Source organism: Glycine soja, chromosome 6 (assembly GCF_004193775.1).
Source record: "Glycine soja cultivar W05 chromosome 6, ASM419377v2, whole genome shotgun sequence".
NCBI classification, from domain to species: Eukaryota; Viridiplantae; Streptophyta; class Magnoliopsida; order Fabales; family Fabaceae; genus Glycine; species Glycine soja.
In genome coordinates this window covers 48,525,466-48,548,530 of record NC_041007.1, presented here as the reverse complement: position 1 = coordinate 48,548,530, position 23,065 = coordinate 48,525,466, and the positions used below count along the sequence as shown (strand labels likewise).

Sequence of the window (23,065 nt, the reverse complement as noted above, 5' to 3'; positions counted from 1 at the left end):
AGTATGAAAGTTATTTTTATCTTCTGTTGCTCTTCATTTTTAGCTATGCTTCTATTGCTTGTTTAATCTCTATATTTATTTATTTTTCAAATCATTGTAGATTACATTAATGTGAACCAAAAAAATTACATTAAGCAGAACCCGAATACAAGACAGAGTGTCAGACATTGGGAGGAGAATAAGGCTGTGAGTGGGACAAAAGTCATCAAAGCGGTTTCAGAAAAGGAGGGATTAGTGATTACCAATTGCCAAGTCTTTTTCATATTAAAATGTACCTTAGTCTTGACACGAGGGAATATCACATACTGACACATCATCATAATTTAAAATAAAACAAAAAAAATTCCTCAAAATCAGATACTGACACATTATCATTATTTATTTTAAGGCACAAATTTACTAATACTTTTAAGATATTGATCAAGCAATTAAAAGAAAAAATTATTAAAATACACAAAATTATATTATTTATGATTTTTTTATCCTCTTTTATAATTTTCAATTTTTATAATAAATACTTAATTTTTTAGTTTCTTAACAAATGTCTTATACTTATTAGGAAAAATTTTATTTAATTATAAATTATAAAGTATTTTCTTTATTCTTCATTATAAGACTCAAATTTAAAATTATATTTATTTTTTTATAAAATTCAAACTATAATTTATTAATTATTTTTAAAATAAAAATATATTTTATTAAAAAAGAAAAATATATATTTAGAAACAAGTATAATATTTTTAATTATTAGTTATTGTTTTCTATTATAATATACAGTTGATTATAGCATATGGTTAATTATTTATAGTTTTTAAAATAATAAATCATAAATGAGAGAAATAAAAATCATTTTCGGTTAGGTAAGGTGCTAATATTTAAATAATTATTAGGAAATACTATTTCAATCAATATGATAGAGAGATTTTAGTTACAACAAAATAAAATATTTTTATGAAATAATATTCTTAATTACATATTTTAAAATTTAAATTTAAATGAACCGACGCATGCAATCCACGACATATAAGTTCTTTTTTTTTTTAACGCAAGGAGAAAAAACAACTCTTGAAAATATGCATTTAGTGACATTTTTGTAACGTTACAAAGTTGAATTAGGAACTATATTCACCTATTATTTTTAAGTTAGATGACTAAATTCATTAATTTGAAAATATGGTAACCAAAATTATGTTTGATTGAAAATTTAGAGACCAAAAATCTATTTTTTTCTTATTTAAAAATGAATTATGGGAAAAAAAATAAAAATAACAATTGAAATTATGACTAATATTTCGGGTGTATAATATATTATAATGTTAAATGTTATTCCTATAATTTTGTTATGACTTTTCTTTATCTTTTTAAAAGCAATTCAATTCATCACTTAAAAATATGTTTTTGGCTAATTTTTTTTGTTAAAATATGTTTTGTGATCCTAAAAAATATTTGAATTTTATGTTTTTTTCTGATAAAAAATTTATTTGCATTGAGTTTTATAAAATAATAATTTTATTTTTGTTTATTAACACTTTTTTAATCCTCATTATTATTTTTATTTGTTATTAGTCTTTTTTTAAAAAAACTAATAACAAATAAAAAAAATTATCAATGAATAAATATAAAATTTGTTAATTTATCATAAATGAAATAAAAGTGTTAAGAACCAAAAATAATTTGTTTTTTTTTATCAAGGATAAACAATAAAAAAATTAGAAAACAAACACAAAATATAAATATTTATTAGGAATCACAAACGCATTTTTATTTTAATTTTTTTAATAGAGTTACTACCTTATATGCTTTTCCTATTTCTTTTTCCTCTTTTAATAAAAGTACTTATAATTTTAGGGTCAAGAATGCTAATTTCTATTTGAGTTATTATCATTATGTTTTTAATTAGTACAGATACAACTTCAATATCAAATATAAGAAAAATATGTATTTTTTGTCCAAAATATAAGAAAGTTTAAACTAACTTTACCTCATTTAATTGAGGTTCTAATTTTATTGACTCATTTTTATTCTTAATATCAGGTTTCAATGAATGATAAGTTGGAAAAAGATTTAATTTTTAATTAAAATTGACTAACTTTCTTGTTAGCCTGCATTTTTCTTTTTTCTTATATATCGGAGGGAGGAGTTAATAATTTCAATAACTTTGAATGTCAATTGTTGATAATTATTGTACATACTTGTAACTACACTCAATTTTCACAACAATTATTTCACTATTTTTTTTAGGTGTTGCTTTGTTTGGCCCCATTTGACTATAATTTGTTTTTTGTTTCTATTTATAAGGCACATCTACCTAATTCACCAAGATTATTAGAAAAACTAGTTAATTTAGTTTATTGCAATAAAACTTACCTAAATTTATATAATTTTTCTAAAAATAGCATTTTCCTTAATATCTCTCTCCCTCCCTCCCTCTCCTAAATGCATGTCAATATAACCTCTCTCATATTTTAATTAGGGCTATTTTAATATAAAAATAAGTAATACATGAAACATAATGGATTGAGTAGAACAAACAACTTTAAAAAGTTGGATCTCATAAATAGGGACAAAGCTAGTAATTTTTATGTAGTTAATTTTAGGAAATTTATTAGATTTTAATTGTGTTTTGGAGTGTCGTGAAGAAGAGCTAAAGAGTGGAATTTGAAGATTGCTTGCTTAGCGAGTTTATGTTGTCGTTGAACGAGGAAACTTGTGTAAAAGAAAATACATGATAATTTGAAGGCTAACCGAGAAGTTTTGTTCGCTTAGTGGGATGAAAGCAAAAGAGGCCACATTAGAAGTATCAAAATTGCTTAGCAAGTAACTCTCTTTGCAAAAGTAAGAAATTATAATTTATTTTAATTTGCTTGGCAGTTGTTGGTCGCTAAGCCAGAAGTGTTTTTATGCAAAAAAGACAACAAAATTCTCCACCTATTTAAAGTGTCTTTTCATTGGAATCAACATTAGATCACCATTCCTTCAATTGTTCACCATTCTTCTTCCTTTTCCCATTGTTCTTTGTAATTCTTGGTGGTTTCTCGTGACAACGAGGAGCTAATTTCTCTCTACAAGAGCAAATAACACAAAAAAGGGATTGAATTATATTTTTATAAATTTAAAATTTTTTCTTAAGACTAAAAAACATATTTATCGTCCGATGAATATAAATATAAACACTTATAAAGGTTTTGATATAGATTGTATCAAATGATGAGAAAAAACAATTTTATTTGAAAAACAAAATAATGCATAAGATCTAAAAACAAATTCAAAATCATTTGTTAGTTAAACATCAAGAAAACACACAATGAATTTATATTAGTTTGTCTCAACCTCAAAATTATGTCCAATTTTTTACAACCACTAAATTTTCACTAAGTTATCAAAGTTATAAGTATTACTCAGTGTTACTCCTAGTTCTTTACACTTGCAAGTTCTATCACAAGCTTGACTTAAAACTTATATTCTTTGTCCTACTAAGCCATTGTTGGCTCTAAACAAATCAACTAGATTTGTTGGAAGATTGCATACTGACTGAAATTTATGATTGTCTTACAAACGAATATATCACTTAACACCTTTAGTTGTTTCTCTCAAAGTATATAAAACATTTTGAGAGCATTGTATCTTCACATGAATTTACAGAAAGCTTTACAAGAAAGAATGATTCGTGTAGGTAATTCGAATCTTGTTTCTTCAAAGTTTCTTCTAAATATAACCTTCATCTTCAAGTATCTATTGTTTTTCAATGGTTGGATTTTTTCATTATGTTCTTCGTATGTGGTCTTTAGCCCGTTGAAACATTTAATGATTGCATTAAATGCACATCTCTTCTTCATGCAAAGTCCATACTGATAAGTTAGTGTGTCTTGTACTTCAACGGAGAAGTCACTTTTTTCATCTTAGTAAGTATGCAATAACAAAACACGCCTTTTGATGATGATCAACACCTTTGAGACTGTGGACTTCATTTATTCTTCATAAGACTTTGATAGATTCTAGGATAATATTTTCTACATGAAAAAATCTCAAACAAAAAGTATTAAATGAAAGTCTTAAATGCACTACTTAAATGTTATATCAAATCGTCTTACGAGTGTATCGTCTAAAAACTTCATAGGCATAGAGATAACATATCATACACGACTTTTATCATTTATATATATTTGCATCTAATCAAAATAATTAAGAGTCATTATTCGTCATTAATTGAATATTTGTAGTTTAATATTTTTCTATTCTTCTTAACTTATTTGACCTTTCTTTGACTCTTATTTTCTCACCTTAACTCAATTTTGGTTTTAGGTAAATGTTTGTACTTAATTGAGAATTGTTGCTTATTTTTTAATTTTACGCTTACTTGACCTATCTATCTTGTGCAGGACCTATAGGATACTACAGAACTCCAAATAAAGCATGTTAGTAGTCCTTGAAAAGTTAAAAAAAAGAGCTTCAATTTTGTTAGAAATAAGCTTGAAGCCTAATGTCCTAATGTCCGACTTCAATCCTTGGAGATGCTCTAATGTCCGACTTTCTTGTTTGAACATGGATTGCACAAGGCTTCTTGAAGCCTGAGTATAGAAGACGTTCTGGTTCTCCAATTTAGTCATTGGCGCAGTAAAGGAAATGTGATTAAGGATTGTCACGTGTCTATTTTGGGTCTGTAAAAAAGTTGGATATCCCCAACGTTGCATCGTATGTGTACTAAGTAATGTGCTATAGAAATAACGTGCCACAGAAGTACGCACATTATGTTTAACGTATCTCAATTAATGGAGGAGTAAAATAGGAATCATTTTACACACGTTTAGGGATGCTTTCAAAGTTTTTTTTTTATATATATTTTCAGGAACCTGAATGACACTGAATTACATTTTGACGTGTCAAAGTGACTATTTATTCTAACATTAATATTAATGTTACACTCTCTACTATCAATTGTGCCAATTTGCATTACATTTCACTACTGTGTTGAGACGAAGAAAAACAAATTTTGGTGGAACGCGCGTAGATTATGCTTTCTCATTTCTATTTCAACTAATCCACCATTTTTTTTGTCACTGTCTTTCAGTCTTTCTCAATTCAATCCTAAGTAACAGTTTAACGTCACGAAAGGTACATGGTCTCCCAAGAAGTTTCCTTAAACTTTTACAAGCGCACAGAAGAAGACGTAACGTTTGACCTTATTAAAGCAATTTTAAATTTAAATATAACGGGAGAAAAGAAAGAAAAGATGACATCTGTTGCACTTTACTGCACGTTGAAAACCGTCTACAGATCATGTGCTTATTTTCAGCTCAATCTGTCTCGTCTTGACTACTGGCTAGGCTGCACCGTAATAAAATTAATTAAAAAACTCTGCAATAATAAGTAGGAGTAATTAAAAAAGGCCTATTATCGTTGGTTAGGTTGAAATTGAATTATGAAATGTAACGCATTTAATAATCTCTAAAATCAGTTGGGGCTTCAAGAAGACTTTGAGCTGTTGTTTCATTCATACCCAACAACAACTTAACAACTCCTCCAACCCTCCGAGGAGGCTTTGCTCAATTTGACAAGATGGGTAATCGTTTTATTTGCATGACGAAGAAGGAGTCCAAAGATGTTGGATCGAGAGGTAGCAAGAGAATGGGTAGATCACAGAGGAAGCTTGTGACAGTGAGTGAGGAAGAGCTGCATCTTCAGGCACTTTCTATGGCGCTTCAACAGCATCAATTGTCTCAGAGGTTTGAAGGCTCCATGTCTCGGAGAGTTGGCTCCTCCAGAAGGCACGCCGTCTCTGAATCTTTTTCAGCCAACAAGCAGGTCTCTTTTGTTATTATATTATATGTTTGCCATGATTTGTGGCTTTTTGATTGAAAAGTTTGGATTTTTGAATCATTTCATTAGTGGGCTATCATGATTAAGATCTTTATCTATATATGGGTAGTTGGGTGGAAGTGAAAACTACTGTTTTTTCAATTGAGTCAGCATAACAAGCCATGGCAGCAAAGTGCACATACAAAAAGAAATCAAGGGCTACTTTTTTCTTATTCTTTTTTTCTATTGTGGGGGAAAAAGGGAAGCTTGTTCTTTTTTATGCCTCAAAAGGTGCATCTAGAAAAGTACAGGGCCAAATCACTGTGCTTTGAAAAGCAGATGCGATTTATTTTTTGATTAGTCGCATGTATCTTGTTCTACTAGTTAACATACCCCACTTCCTTGACTCCACTATATGCTTATGCATTTTGACCTCAGTTATTCTTAAGCGTCATGGGAAGATTCTTTTCTCCACCTTTTTCAGGAGAGTCTACCACAATTGTCTAAAGGGAAAATTGGGTCTGTTTCATGTTTGGAGCCAGATTGTTTTGAGACTTTTGTTGAAATCCCAATCTGAGCTGCTGGTGCTTAATTATGTTAGTACTTGTACATTTGGATTTTGCTAATTATTTATTGTAAATGAACTCCTTATTTTAAGGGATCTTTGGAATGCTGTTTGAATTTATGCGTAGACTTAAAATTAATATATACTCGTTGTATGCAAATGTTTGCTAGGACCTAAAATGGAAAGGAAATGTGTTAGTTGGGGGATTGGAGCGACTTCTCTCCCCTCCTTTTTCTCTCCAACCATTGGGCCAACCTTATATCTTCTAGTTCTTATGCCCCCTGTATTTTTTTTGAAATATTTTCCTGACTTGCCTGTATGTCCTGTGCAGGTTCCAGTAAATCTGGAGAACATTAAAATAAAGAAGTTTGTACTAATCCATGGAGAAGGTTTTGGAGCATGGTGTTGGTACAAGACTGTTGCCCTTCTAGAAGAAGCAGGGCTGCTTCCTGTTGCCTTAGATCTTACAGGCTCTGGAATTGATCTCACGGACACTAACAGCGTTACTACATTGGCAGATTATTCAAAACCTTTAACTGTTTATCTGCAAAACCTTCCTGAGGATGAACAGGTTTGGATGTTTGATATTGAATATATGTTCTACTTGAAGCATGTTATTGTCCACCATGCTGTTATATTTCATGAAGATGGAAATTTTGCAGGTTATTCTTGTTGGTCATAGCATTGGTGGTGCATGTATTTCTTACGCATTGGAACATTATCCACAGAAGATCTCAAAAGCAATTTTCCTTTGTGCTACGATGGTTTCTGATGGCCAAAAACCTTTTGATGTTTTTTCTGAAGAGGTATCTAGTTAGTTTCTTCATTTAATTTTGTGATCAGTTGAATTTTTTAGAGTTCATATGCGGTGAATATAATCAAACTTAAATTAATAACAAATGTTTTCCAAGTTTGTAACCAATTTTTAGCAATTATGTTATTATGAGGAACATATATTGCTCTTCATCCTTTCACGATGGTTGTGCAACCTCAAATATACTATTTCTAGAGAAAAAAAATGTAATACCATGCCGTTCTGTCCTGATTTAATTTTTGGATATATTGCTTTTAGTGCAATATTTTAATCTGTTATCACAAATTTACTATCACTTGACTGTTTTAATTTTAATAACTCTGATTCCATGGGCATAATTTGAAGTCTTGACCAACTTTCCAGTGAATCTTTTATTGCTATAATGTGCCACTCAGCCTACTTCATTTCTTGACTTTTCTGCCTTCTTACATAATTTTTGTTGGCAAAATAATACTTTTTTTTGCTAGAATAGCAAAAACTTGGAAAAGCTAAATACATAAGCTCTTGAACAAGCAAAAAATGTAACAGACTGTTCTGACAAAGCTAAAAGCACATTCAAATGTGTTCGTAATTAGATCTGTTGTTTTCTTACTGCATAGACACTAAAAGTAATATCAGCCAAAGTAAAGGATCTTTATGTTGTATTTTCATTGCTGAATGAACATGTTTTTTTAAATTTATTATTACTATTATTTTAATTTCATCTTGTTTTGCATTTTTCTTGGAAGTTCTCACAAATTATCTACATTGCAGCTAGGATCTGCTGAACGTTTTATGCAAGAATCTAAGTTTTTGATCCATGGGAATGGTAAAGAAAAGCCCCCAACAGGATTTATGTTTGAGAAAGAGCAGATGAAAGGGTTATATTTTAACCAATCCCCAGCAAAGGTATGCAGGATTTAAGTCTATTTCTAACTTTTTTTCCTCCTAAATTTTGTAGCTGCTACTGTCCATTCAAATTAGCCACTTGAAGCTGTACACGACTTGTCCCCATCTACCCTCAAAGATGATCATATCTTTGATCTCCTTCATTGTTACTCCACTTGCAATCTCCTTGTTTATATAGAAGATTTATAACGAGTACAATTGAGTAACTGGCTGACTTCAGCCCCCATTGCTGACCAATCTCGTGCAATAAGGGCAAACACAACGCTGTTCCACCACCTATAGTGGAACTGAAAAATGCAATTTTTATAATTATTTTTCCTTTAAGAAATACATGCCTTATTGAACAAATATTCCAAATGATTTCTTCAACTACTTTTTTTTTGTTTTTTAAAGTTGTTTCCATAAAAGTTTAAGAAACAAGTTTGTAAAGCAGATAACACTAAACAGTAAACAGAAATAAGTCACGCGATAATCCTTGGATGCTTATGTCAAGGGTATGTGCTTCTTTTGAATTGGGAGATAAGATGATTTTTGGATCTTATTTTGGGTGGATGTATAGGTGGGAACTATTCCTTTTTCAGAGACATCTCATTTTTTTTATAGTTTGTTGTGTTTACGTGAGTCACTCATCCAAAGTTTATACTTAATTCAGGATTGTAATATTGATTGTGATGACCACATAGATGTGACTTGAATGATAGGGAGAACATTGGGAATTTGGGATTCAATCCCTTTTGATTTTTGCTTTCATTCGATGCTTCTCACTTTTATTCTGTTATCAAAATAGTAGAGTTTGATCTACTGACTGTTGGTTAGGTTTTAGGGTTCTGCAAGAAATATGGAGACAAAACTTTTGTTGCAATGTGCTGTGTTTGCAGATCTGTGTTTTATTTGGTTAGAGCAAAATCCATATTTTTCAAGTTCTCTCTTCGTCCCTTGTTTCATTTTGGGGGTAGTGTTGTGTTTATGGTTTCTTTCTAGTGCTCTCATAGTCATAGTTGTTTCATGGGAATAACTATTGCTGATATGTTGGACTGAACATCCCTGTTACATTCTTGATTATATTTCTTTGTTTGCGTCTCTTTCCTTGTTCTTGTCTTCTTTTCTGTTTTGGTGGATGTCTTATCCTCCCCTTACTCATACCTGACTTCGCTAACAATCTTACAATGTCTTCCAATGTTAAGTCATCAACGGATGCTGTTTTACCCAAGTATGAGCATGGTTGACAAAGAGGGTTGCTACCCAGCTACTATGCGACTCATATGTAGAGAAAGAAACACTACTAGTCTTTTTGACAGAAAAGGAGCAGAGTTCTTTGATTTATAGGTGTTCCTAAATAGTTTCTTGTTCTACTAAGCTTAGCTCGGATCCAGCTTGAAAGTATTGGCTTTGTGACTAATCTAACGAGACTATTTCATGTATGAGTGAAATTGTTCTTATATATTCATTGCTTTTATATTTCCTAGTATTGTTATGTTAAGGTGGGATTTTTTCTTTTCCTGATACCCAAATGCTTATTTTATTTTATTTTTTTATTCTTTTTTGTTTTTATGGATTAATACTCTACATAACTTCAGAAATCACCTGGTATGTTAATATGTTTCTAATTTCCTAATACTATGTCCTATAACTTCAGTAAACATTACTTATTACTAATTACTAATACATACATATCAAAACATTTTCAATCCTTATTTTTCATGTTCCATGCTTCATCTAAAAGTATTCAGATAATATATATATATATATATATATATATTTGTATTATGTAAACTGAGTCCTAATTGAAGGAATTAGGAAGGTAAAATCATTTAATCTTGTAGTCACTTCACCTGGTTGTTATATTAGTACTTTCGAATTTCGGATAATGTATGTATTAGGCCTGATAATATTTAAAATGAGGTGTATTTCAGGATGTTGCTTTAGCCATGGTTTCCATGAGACATAGCCCTCTTGGTCCAATAATGGAGAAGATGTGTTTATCTGCTGACAAATATGGAACTGGTCGCCGGTTTTACATTCAAACATTGGATGATCGTGCGCTTTCACCAGATGTCCAAGAGAAGCTTGTGAGGGAAAATCCACCTGAAGGAGTTTTCAAGATCAAAGGCAGTGACCACTGTCCATTCTTTTCTAAGCCACAATCTCTTCACAAAATTTTGGTGGAAATAGCTCAAATTCCTTAGCTTAATGCTCAACAGGATTTGTTTTTATCTTTCCATCCCATAGGATTACAAGATTGTAGAGTTGATATGGCTTGACCATCAAACAAAGAGGCCCAATTGGGAGAAGTATTTTTACTTTTTCTAATCGTGAAATATAATAGAGGAAGGAGCATGATTTCTTCGCATTTAAGACAAAAGTATTATTTAATTAGTAAGTGGCTTAAGGAAGTCTTTTTCCTTTTCGGTTCATGTGTATAGTAATGTATTAACTTTTGTACTTTTCATTTTGGCTTTGACAACTCTGTTTTATTGTTAGCAATATTAAAGAAAAAAGTACATAAACAATTGTTGAGGTTTAATTGATTCGGATACATGATACTTTATTTATTTAAATTTTCTGTTAAAGTTGTTAGCCTCTGTTTCAAAAATATATACTGCCATAATGTATCTTTTACACTGTCACTTCTCAAAGATTCTCCTTGTGATGGAATATACACTTTCCTTCCTTAACTAATGCAAAAATATTTTTTATATAACTAGTCTACTTATATTGGTCTTATTTATTTGAGCTTAATCTGTGAATTTATGTGGCTGAAACTAACAAAACATTTATTTGGTCTTATTTTTCACACAATACTTTCAATAATAGTTATTTCTGTTCATTGCATCACTCCTTTTGTCTCATGGTCCGCTCACTTCACGTGTTGAAAAAGAAGAGATGAAAAATAGCCTTACTCGTTAAGAAAAGTCACTGACGCATCACCTAATAAATAAAACGGTACAAGTCCGATATTTCTACAGTTTTCATTTAGGAGGCGTAAGCAAACAACATATGGAACTGATTAATATAACCTATAACATTCAAATATGGTACATAATACATTTTTAAACCACCACCAAGCTGACACCAAATGTTTAGTGCAGCGTGAATTTTAGCACAAGCGGGGTGGTCTTGATCTCCTTCTGGTAGGCATGGATGGGTGAGGGAAGTATGATCTTCAGAAAATGCTTAGATTCCCTCTCCGCCGAATCAGAATTGGAATAAGGGATTCTATCTATCCAGACCAGAGACCACTCACTAGAAACTACTCAATGTTGAATATTTGTTGATTTTGTGGAGGAAATTATAAAAGAAATAGAGGAGAAAAGAGAGACAATACGTATACGGAAGAAATAAAATTATTCTATTCTAATTCAAATTGTTCTCAGCAGTGATACAATAAATAACAAAAGATAAACTAATTAGATAACAAGATATTTGCAAAACAGAATATTAAAACTAACTTGCTCCTTAAAGATATGAATCACTTATTGACTAAGCTAATCCATTAAAACTGACCTACTCCTAAAATATAGGAAACCAACTTATTTACTAAGTCCTATTTTAAAAACTAAAATATCATGCAGTTACAAAAGTATATCTTCAACACTCCTCCTTGCTTTTGGAACTGCAAACTCCAATTCTTTGAGTTCAAGTTTGTTGATAGGTAGTGATTTTGTAAACATGTCAGCCAATTGATCTTTAGACTTGCAGTAAATTAAGTTCAATTTTCCACTTTGTTGCATCTTTATCAAATAATAAACCTTGATGTTGAAATGTTTAGTCTTCCCATGACACACAGGATTGTTTGCAATAGCAATGACTACTTGATTGTCAACAAAAATTCCAATTTTGTTCTTTTGAGAAAATAAAATGTTTGACCTTATTGTAGTGAGATACATTAGACATCCAATCAAGCTCCCGTAATATCCTTCATCAATGTTATCAACACCTTCTTCCTTGTTGAACTTCTCCTTTTGATTCATTGGTGTGCTAACAGATTTGCATTCCTCCATTTGAAACTTCTTCAAATTTTCTTTTGCATATTTCCTTTTTTTCATGTTTAGCATTCTTTCAAGATGGCAATGACCAAGTCTCTTGTGCCAGAGTTCCGTGGGTGTGACTTGAGTGAAATAGGTTGTATGCTCTTCCTCTGCTGGATCAAATGAGAAGCTTTTACCTTTCATTTTAACCCTTAGAACTTCCCGGCCAACAATGTCATAGATAAAGCAATGTTGATGTTCAAAGGACACTTTAAATCCCTTTTTAATCAACTGGCCTACACTTAGCAAGTTTTGGTCAATGTTAGGTACATAAAGAACATCTGATATTAATATGATACCTGAACACGTTGAAATTGCAACAGTTCCTTTTCCTTTTACAGGAATATAGCCACCATTCCCAATTCTAACCTTTGAGACATTAGTTGGCTTCAAATCCTTGAATAGAGTCTTATCATATGTCATGTGGTTCGTACAACCACTATCAATCAACCAACTTTCACTTGATTCACTACTCAAGAAGCATGTGGCCACAAATAGTTGGTCCTCCTCGTCTTGATTAGCAATCTGAGCTCCTTTATCATGGTGATTTTTGTTGGGGCAGATCACCGCTTCATGCCCTATCTGGTTGCACTTGTTACATTTTACATCTGGTCTCCTCCAACATCTGAAAGGTGCATGACCTTTTTTGCCATAATGCTGACAAGGTGGATAATTTTTGTTTTTATCCTTATCTTTGTTTTGGTTGTTTGCACTATTTTCGTTGCTTGCTGGTTGATTCTTCTTGAAAAAATCCTTTTTGTTTTCATCAACTTCATGATGTTTAGCGGGCAAAGCACCTTCGACGACACGATCTTGTCTCATCAACCTTCGCTGCTCTTGAGCTTGCAGGGCATGTAGCACTTCTGCCAATGTGATTTTCGACAGATCCTTTGTGTTCTCCAATGAAGCTATAGATGCTTCATACCTCTTCGGCATCGTTACCAAAATTTTCTCTACAATTCTCGAATAAGCAAAATCACTTCCCAACAACTTTATCTTGTTGGCAATACCCAACAGTTTGTTTGAGTATTCTTTGATTGTCTATGACTCTTCCATCCTTTGAAGCTCAAATTCCCTCCATAAATTCAGCACTTGCATGCTTCATATTCTATCATCTCCAACGTATTCCTCTTTCAGATAATCCCAAATTGCTTTGGGTGATTTAAGAGTCATGATTCTGATGAATATCATTTGTGAAACACTAGTAAACAAACATGACCTCGCCTTTGTCTTCATTTTTCTTTCCTTGTGATTTTTAATTTGGGCCATGGTGGGATTTTCAGGCAGCGAATATATTTCATAATCCTCTTCCACAACATCCCACAAATCTAAAGATTCCATGTAGGATTGCATTTTCACTTCCCACATATCATAATTCTCTCCATCAAAGATTGGAAGAGTTATGTGGGAAAAACTTGCTTCACCTTCCATGGTAGAAGTCCTGTAAGAATAAGACTTTCGATACCAATTGTTGGTTTTGTGGAGGAAATTATAAAAAAAAAAAACAGAGGAGAAAAGAGAGACAATACGTATGCGGAGGAAATAGAATTATTCTATTTTAACTCAAATTGTTATCAGCAGCGATACAATAAATAACAAAAGATAAACTAATTAGATAACAAGATATTTGCAAAACAGAATATTAAAACTAACTTGCTCCTTAAAGATAGGAATCACTTATTGACTAAGCTAATCCATTAAAACTTACTTACTCTTGAAATATAGGAAACCAACTTATTTACTAAGTCCTATTTTAAAGACTAAAATATTATGCAGTTACAAAAATATATCTTCAACAATATTAATTGACGTAAAGCCATTGTCTTTACTTTATGAGAAAATAGTATACTATATCACACTCACTTTTTTAATCGATTGAACATGGATCCTACGGTATATTTATGTTTTTAGAGAAGATTTTTAAGTTTCAATCATTTTTAACTAATAGAAACAATATCATTAAAGAAATTGTGTTCCTAAGATTTCTCATAATTTAGAAAAGAAAAACTTAAAATAAAAATTAAAACAATAAAATAGTTGGTGTATTCGCGGATCAGAATTCTTGGATCAGTTTTTTTTTTCTTTAATTTTTTAGTCCTTAAGTTTTTTAGAATTTTTATTTTTAATTCCTAAATTCTTATTTATTAAGAAACTAAAGGTAAGAATAGGAGGGTGGAAAAAAATAAGAAACTAAAAATAAAAATAAAAGTCCAGAAATTAATAATAGAAATGCAACTAAAAAAATTAAACAAAAAAAGAAACATTCAATTTGAATGACTTTTTAAAATAAAAATTTGATTGGATCTAATCCAATTCAATCCAATATGGTTTAAATTGGATTCAGTATTTCTTGACATATTCTTATATGTATTTTAATTTTCTTATTGATGCAACAAATGAGTTTTTGACTCCACAAATACAAAAATAAAAAATAAAAAACTTACACAAATAATAATATATGTGCTAAAATATTTATCAAAATGATAGAAATCATTATTATTTACATATCGATTTCTGCAGGAAAAAAAAATATTGTTTTCAATGTTGGGAAATTGGTTATGCACCGATTTCTCAACATGCCTTTTATTATTTTTTTTTTTCATTTCATTTTTATAATATTATATATTTTGCATTTTAATTTTTGTTTTTTTTCTACATTGGTTTTTCATTGTATCATTTATTTATTTTTGCTTTTTGGTTTTTTTTTTGTTTATTTATTTTTATAAAAATTAAAATTAATTTGTTTTTAATAAAATTTATATTTAATCCACAAAAAAATCAACTAATTCCTATAACTAATATTTTTATAAAAAAATTAAATCATAGTATTAATTGGTGCTGGAAAAAATGAGTCGAGTCCAATGATTGGCTTGTGTAGTCTAGTAAAAAAATATGGATTAAATTTAATTTTTGGCAAATATAGTTTAATTTGAATTTCTACAATCCATAACTTTGACCTGCAGCCCACTAGTCCAATTTTTGTATAATAATTTAAAATATAATTAGTCTACTTAACTTGGACTTATATACTTGATCTTGATCTTTGAATTTTGGGGTTCAAACTAACAAAACATTAGTTAAAAAGGTAAATTAAGGTTTAACAACAGCTTGAAGAAATAAAGAGTAGAGCTTAGAGAAAAAGAATGTTGTTTGCTCTACTCACTTCCTTTCCTTCTCTAAAATGCTATGAAAAACAGATTACAGTGTTGAGTGCAGAGTAAGTTTAAGCACAAGCGGGTTGGTCTTGATGAACTCCAACACACAATTTAGGCCATCCTCTTGTTATCAACATTCCTCCATAGCGCGCTCATTACAATTTTGGACCCTCATACAAACATTTGGCTTCGGATACTTGTTAGCAAAACTCAGTTCCCACATACTGCAAATCAAAACATATCTCAGCAGAAGTAATATCAAATATCATAACACGATTCGCTTCATATCTGAAAACCAGGTAGGAACCATAGCCTACAGAATAGTATTTTACAAACTGTTGCCATTTGCTGCAGAACAAAACGTCTTTACGACATTACATCAATCTCATTTTCTCAACACGACCATCCAGAACAGTAACTGTAGCAACATTTGATAGTTCATCTCCAAATCTTGTTATAAGTTCCTCGGGAATCCTCAGTGACCTTTTCTTAAATTAGTTAGAACTCATCAGTTATAGCTAGTGTGACACGTCTATGAGATTTTCTTAAATTTAAGTTACTCACACAAATTGCTTAATAGGCTACGAAGATAGTTTAAGTTGCAACACTTTCCCTATTGGTTTCTTCATAAGTATTGAAAAGAAAAGAAGAACCAAGAAACAAGTGGTCACGTGCAATAACAATAATAGTGACTGTTTTACGCTGGAGTATATATGTATGCATGCATGCATTTTAGAAGATATAGTACGTACATATATAATATAACTAGTACTGTTAAAAAAACTGAATATCCAAACATAAAGAAAAGTCACAAAGTATGTATCTCAAACAGACTCAAATAGAAAAACTTAAATATTGTTACCATTTGGTTGGCATGAATGGGTGAGGGAAGTATGATCATGAGAAAATGCTTGGATTCTCTTCTCCGCCCAGGCTGCATTGCATTGCATTGAATGCCACAGAAGCCTCTCTCTCTTCACAGTCACAGTACAGGTGAGTGGACGTTACGTTGTTGCAGCCTTGGGGAGCGTGAATTGCAAGTGATATCACAATTTTCAACCTTTTAACACGTTCGGCCTACCTATGTTGCAAGTTGCAACGACTATTATTAGCAACACTTTCAAATATTTTTGTTTTTAAAAAATAGTTTGATCATCTTGTGCTTATCATATTTGCAAAAAGGATATTTAAGACAGTTGTGTAGAGAATTCTCATTTAGAGGAGATGTCCTTATTATTTAGCCTTTAGCAAATATTGTAGGCAGCATTCTTCTACCAAGTGTTGGTACAATGTTCTCAATATTGACATTCTATTATCTTTATGTAAAATTAAGCAAGAATCAGAGTCATCTGAGTTATTAGTTGTGACTAAATTGATAATTTAGGATAAGGCGTCATAGGGGTGTTTTATTCCAAATAGTTCAAATGAGGTGTTCTATGGGAAGACAAATATTTTTCGAGATAATTTCTAATAGATTCTCTAATAATTCTAAGAGAGGGTATATTTCATATTATTTTTGCCACTATAAATTCATCATACTTTTGGGATAATTGTTAACGAAAAAACAAGAGGATACAATGAGGTAACATGAATCAAGGTGATAATCAATTAAGAGACTTTTCCAATTGGATTTTAGGAATTGATGCAGTGTAGCTAGAGGGCCTACTGATAGTGAAGCACATGCAGATATTTCAAAGGACTTGTTAATTGTGATTTTAACGACCTTAATTGTTGAAAGAATTGATAATCCTATGATTTATCTATTTTCTTATTCTTTTTAATACAGTTTAGCCACTTTTTTCTATTTGAGCTTGATTTTGAATTTTTGGGGTTAAAACTAACAAAAATGAGTTAAAAAGGTTAATTTGGATTTAAATACCTGAAAATATAAAGTTTTTTTTTTATCTCTCTCTCCTAATTTTCATCAATAAAAATTCAAATTTTAAGAAAGAATAAGCTTAATCTTCAAACAAAAAAAAAGAATAAGTTTATAGGTGAACTTATTTAACAACGCAGTTGGGCCAAACTAGTAAATGTATAGCTTGTTAAGTTAGTCCAACCCAGATCAGCCCCAAAATATACTAGCCTAAATTGACCTTCAAACATAAAATATACTTTTAAACAATCAACTCATAAATTATCTTAAAAAAAATGTTCTAACCTAAGTGATCTTAATTAATCAAGTCCATAAGAATGTAGTTACATTAAAAGGTGTCTAATATTAGTCTAATGGTAGTGTTTGAATAGTGATGGTCTAGACAACAATAAAAAAAAGATGTCTAACCCATTTGCACAAGGTGAAGGAGTTCATGATCTACACTATGCCTCCTATTTGTTCTTGAAAAATCTTCTAAAACTCTATAATCCTGCAGGAAACTTCTTATAAAAAAATAAAGTTAAGTTACTTTATTGCGCTGGTGTCAATTGAATTTTTTTTAAGTGACGAAGATTTAAGACTTTTCCATATAATAACGAATAAGTGAAAGCTGACAAGCTTCCTTGAGACAATGGAAAAGAAAAAAAATCTTTTGATGAAATTCATATGTTTGGTAGGATCAAGATTCACTTGAAATTTTTTCCAAAAACAAAGATAAATGTTCATGTCTGAGTTTAAGTGGAAGAAAAATGGCCGTGTTGAGACACTTGAAGAAAAAAAAATTTTTAAGACAACTTAAGTGGTTGATCCTAAGCAGTTTTACACGAGTGTAAATCTTAATCATTCAACAATTATGACGAAAAGTATATAAATAGGGATTCATGCTTTGGTTGAAACATTTGCATTAACTCTGTAACACCACCAACATCAACCCATCATATCATGGCTATTGTTTCTACGAGTAACATATATGTTCTCACCCACTTTTCAATACAGTTCATTTGCACTCTTGCTAATCGTCTTTTAATTCAATTTATTGTTTTTATTTACATTATTGCACTTTTCTTCCTTTTTCTTTAAATGTTTAAACATCACTTTGAACGGTGAAAACAAAACATCATATTTTTTTGACCGGCACCAAGCTTGATATATGATCATAATTTCTCACCGATAGATTAACAGCTGCTATTACTAGTAAAATAGAAGATAAATATTTAGAACGACTTCACTTGCACAGATCAGTGCCCTCTCATCCAATAACCAAAATAACGCGCAGATTGTCGTAGCTTCTGAGTTGTGATGGATGTGGATCCAATTCAAAAGAAAACATGCATCAAGTGTTTGTTCAGTGCGGACGTGATCATTGTCATATTCATGTGCACCCATCACAGTAAGTTTAAGCACAAGCGAGTTGGTCTTGAATCTTGATCAACTCTAATACATAAGGATTTCCTTCTGATAGATCGTTGTCCCTTACAAATTTACGCCATCCTCTTGTTATCATCATTCCTCCATAGCACGCCTTATGACATACGCAAGTAACTTCCCACTGCTCCCCATTACCATAAGTGGTTATGTTTGATTCTGTTTTGTTTTACATCCAAACATTTACTAGTTATTTATGCCTAATGTTAAGGTTAGTTTAATAACTTAAGTAGTTACATTTGATTTGATTTATTTTTTATCCAAACTTTCACTAATTAGTTATATGCAAAGTAACTCAAGTTCTTAGATTCGATTGAATTTTGTTCTATAGTCAAACTTTCACTAGAAACTACAAAAAATAATCATCCTAAATAATTTAGTAAATATATAATATACTTGGTAACTCTTATAATGAAAATTTGTACTCATGCTATAAATAAGGTGGATAAGTCTATAATAAAAAATGATTAACCCTTTCTAGTTGGTGGTTTAACTACAATCCTTTTAATATAATTATTCAAAAGTCACGTGGACATGAATTTGTTTGTCTGATGCATGAAGGATTGAACTTATATGAGGAAAACATGTGTTATATATTCTGAGAATAATTCAACCTCTATCACATGGGTATAAGTGTATAACGACTTTTACTAGTTACTTATGCGCAAAATTAAGGTTACATTATTAACTTAAGTGATTACATTGGATTAGATTTCATTTTACATTTAAACTTTCATTAAAAATTACAAAAAATAATGATCCTAAATGATTTGATAAATGTATACTACACATGTTAACCCTTACTATTATTTTAAATTTAAGCATATCATATGTTAAAATTTTTTATTCATGTTATGAATAAGGTGGTTAAATCTATAATAAACAAATGTTATCTTTTTTTTTTATCATTGGTGGTTAACTCTAATCCTTCTAATATTATTACTCTAAAATCACTTGTGAACATGAATTTGTTTGTCTTATGCATCAAAGACTGAACTTATATGAATAAACATGTGTCATGTCATTAGAGAATAATTCAACCTTTATCATACGGGGATCACACCAACAACATTTATTGGTTTGTTATGCATAAAATTAAGGTTACTTTAATAATTTTAGTGATTACATTTGATTGAATTTCATTTTATACTCAAACTTTCACGGTTAATTATGCCAAAAGTTAAGGTTAGTGTAATAATTTAAGTGATTACATTCTATTGGATTTTTGTTTTACATATAAACTTTCACTGGTTAGCTATGTCAAAAGTTAATGTGACTTTAATAACTTAAGTGGTTACACTCGATTTAGATTTTGTTTTACATCCAAATTTTTACTAGTTAATTATGTCGAAAGTTAATGTTACTTTAGTAACTTACATGATTACATTCAATTGGATTTCATTTTACATTAAAACTTTTGTTGGTTTGTTATGTCCAAAGTTATGGTTATATCAGTCACTTAAGTGATTACATTTGATTGAATTTCATTTTGTATCCAAACTTTCACTAGAAATTACAAAAAATGACTATCCTAAATAATTTGATAATTGTATAATATACTTAGTAACTCTTATATTTATTTTAAATTTAGATACAATAACATATGAAAATTTGTATTTATGCTATGAATAATGTGATCAAGTCTATCATAAATAATTGTTAACATCTTATCCTTTGTGGTTAATTCTAAGATTTATAATATTATTACTCAAAAGTCACATGTGAACATGAATTTCTTTAGCTCATGCCTGAAAGACTAAAATTGTATGATCAAAGTGTGTGTCATATAATCTGAGTACCAAGGAAATTACAAGAGCTACTTTTACTAGTTATTTATGTCCAAAGTTAATGTTACTTTAGTAACTTATAAGTGGTCATAATGGATTGAATTTCACTTTACATCTAAACTTTCATTAAAAATTACAAAAAATGATGATTCGAAATGATTTGGCAAGTGTATAATACACATGTTAACTCTTGCAATTGTTTTAAATTTAGGCACACCATATGATGAAAACTTGTATTCATGATATGAATAAGGTGGTTAAATTTATAATAAATACATGTTATCCTTTTATCATTGGTGGTTAATTGTAGCCTTTCTAATATTACTATTCAAAAGTCACATGTGAACAAAAATTTATTTGTCTTATGCATCAAAGACTAAACTTATTTGAGGAAAGCATGTGTCATGTTATCTAAGAATAATTCAACTTCTATCATATGGGGATAACAAAAGCTACATTTACTGGTTAGTTATGCACAAAGTTAAGATTACATTAATAACTTAAGTGATTACATTTGATTGAATTTCATTTTATATTTATACTTTTATTAGAAACTACAAAAAAATGATGATCCTAAATGATTTGATAAGTGTATAATGCACATCCTAACTCTTATTATTGTTTTAAATTTAGGCACATTATATGATGAAAATTTATATTCATGATAAGAATAAGATGGTTAAGTTTAGTACAAGATTCGAAAGAAACTAAGTTGTTTCTTGTTTTTTAGTACAAGAAAGGAATAACTTCACACAAACAAAAAATGTTACTCTAAGCTTTCTTATTTTCAAGAGCAAGTTGAACCACAATTCATAACATCTTGTCTACATCTTTCTATAACTCCTAAAAGACATCAGACCCTGCAATTATAGTAGCAAGAAATTCAGGTTCCCTATAGTAACAAGAAATTCAGGTTCCCTATAGTAACAACTGCTAATGAAAAACTTTCATATTTGAAAACCTTCTCATCATACATACTTATTGACAACATAACTTCAACAATATTTGATTCATATGATTTACAAAAGTCAACAAGAAATGAATTGATGGAATACATAAGTGTCCAAATGTTTATCTTCATCTATGTTGGACATTTAAGGTAAGCCACTACAATATAAGTTTACAGGTAGACATATGATTCAATAAGAAACAAAGAAATTTATGTAGGTCAGAAGTTTGACCATATCAATAAGTAGCTAGCCTTCAAATAATTGAGTCATTGATAATGTACCTTCCATATTAATAAGGAACAACCTTTCATATTGCATATCATTATACGCAATTAAGTAAGTTTATGATTTTGCTAGATTCTATTTTGAAAAGACTTGATTTTAAAACAAAAACTCAAGGAATTATTAATTATCTTTAATTCTTTATCATATATGTCCTTAATATGTCTGTTGAAACATTCTTTTCTCTCCTTCACTAATTATCCAATTTCCATCCAATAATTATTTCTCTATTGAAAAATCTATGGAATCCTACACAACATTCTACACTTTGTCCATCAAATCATTGGTACTTTTTGTACTAGATAGTATAGATGACAAAACATTCTAAACTTTTATTTGAGGTGTTTTTCAGCTTTTAAATGAAAGTTCTAACTTCTAAGTTGCTCTTCATTGGTAAAATTTATGAACTATGGAGCTCTATAAACTAACATTTTCTTTGTTTTGTTAAATGCAAAACATTATGATAGGCATGGCAGGACTTCAAGGACCTTTCTATGGGGGAACAAACGCCTTCCATAGAAGAAATGCTATTTATGGCCTTTATCTTGAAGAAATTGAAAGTGAGAGAAAAGGTCATTGAGTCATTCGCTAACTTGACCTTCACGTTGGTGCTAACAAGATGTTGCAAATCACCTCTAGGCCAATGCAAAGGATATAACGGAGAAGCGGGAGAGGAGGCAAGTAGTCACAAATGATCTCCACGTTGGTGCAAATGCAATGTCGGAGAGATGCAGGAGAGGAGGCAAGCCAAAGAAGATAATTTAAATGTTTTTAGAACTTTTCTCCTTTTTTCATCTTTTGATTTAATTTAATTTTTTTGGAACTGGCACTCACTTTTCTTTTTTATTCCAACTCAAGGGTTTTTCATGGAGGTCGACCACTATTTGGTGGTTTGCCTAGTTTCCGCATTGGAATAAGGGATATTCTACTCTGCCACAAAGTAGAGACTAGAGAGTGTTGTGTATGACTATGACTACTGCACAATAAACAAGATTAATTGATGGACGTGAAGGCACGGTCCTTCCTCAAGAAAAAAATGTTTCTTTCTTGTGAATGTGAATGCAAATTTCAGCTTCATCTCTAATTTTTAATTTTGTTTTTATTCTTCTAAAATTTTAAATTTTTATTTTTTTTTATCTTTTTGTAAAATGATTAAATTTTTATTTTGGTCTTAGTAAGATAATTTTTTTTTTATTTCTCCATTTTTTTTTAAAATATTACTTTTAATCACTGACATTCATTTTAGTATTTTAGAACCAATAAATAAAATTACAATTTTAATCTTCTTTAATTTTTTATCAACAATTTTAGTCTTTCTATTTTTCTTCTCGCGGATGATTTTTCATTTTAAAAAATTTAAAATTTTGGGCCAATTCTCATTGCATAATTTATTTCTTATATTTTAATTAATTAAATTATTTTCTATGGTACCTTAAATGAGTGTGTTAAATAATTCAATTGTATTAAAATATAAATCATCATTTTAATTATAATCAAAA

The 23,065-nt window shown here is 30.1% G+C and overlaps 1 protein-coding gene across 1 annotated transcript; it reads left to right on the top strand.

Moving 5' to 3' along the window:
- Window positions 1-5,434: 5,434 nt before the first annotated feature.
- Window positions 5,435-10,588, top strand: LOC114417480 (putative methylesterase 14, chloroplastic). Its single transcript, XM_028382728.1, has 5 exons — window positions 5,435-5,802; window positions 6,693-6,932; window positions 7,024-7,167; window positions 7,929-8,063; window positions 9,977-10,588. The coding sequence occupies exons 1-5, from the start codon at window positions 5,557-5,559 to the stop codon at window positions 10,247-10,249; spliced, it is 1,038 nt and encodes a 345-aa protein (XP_028238529.1). The 5' UTR covers window positions 5,435-5,556; the 3' UTR covers window positions 10,250-10,588.
- Window positions 10,589-23,065: the final 12,477 nt, after the last annotated feature.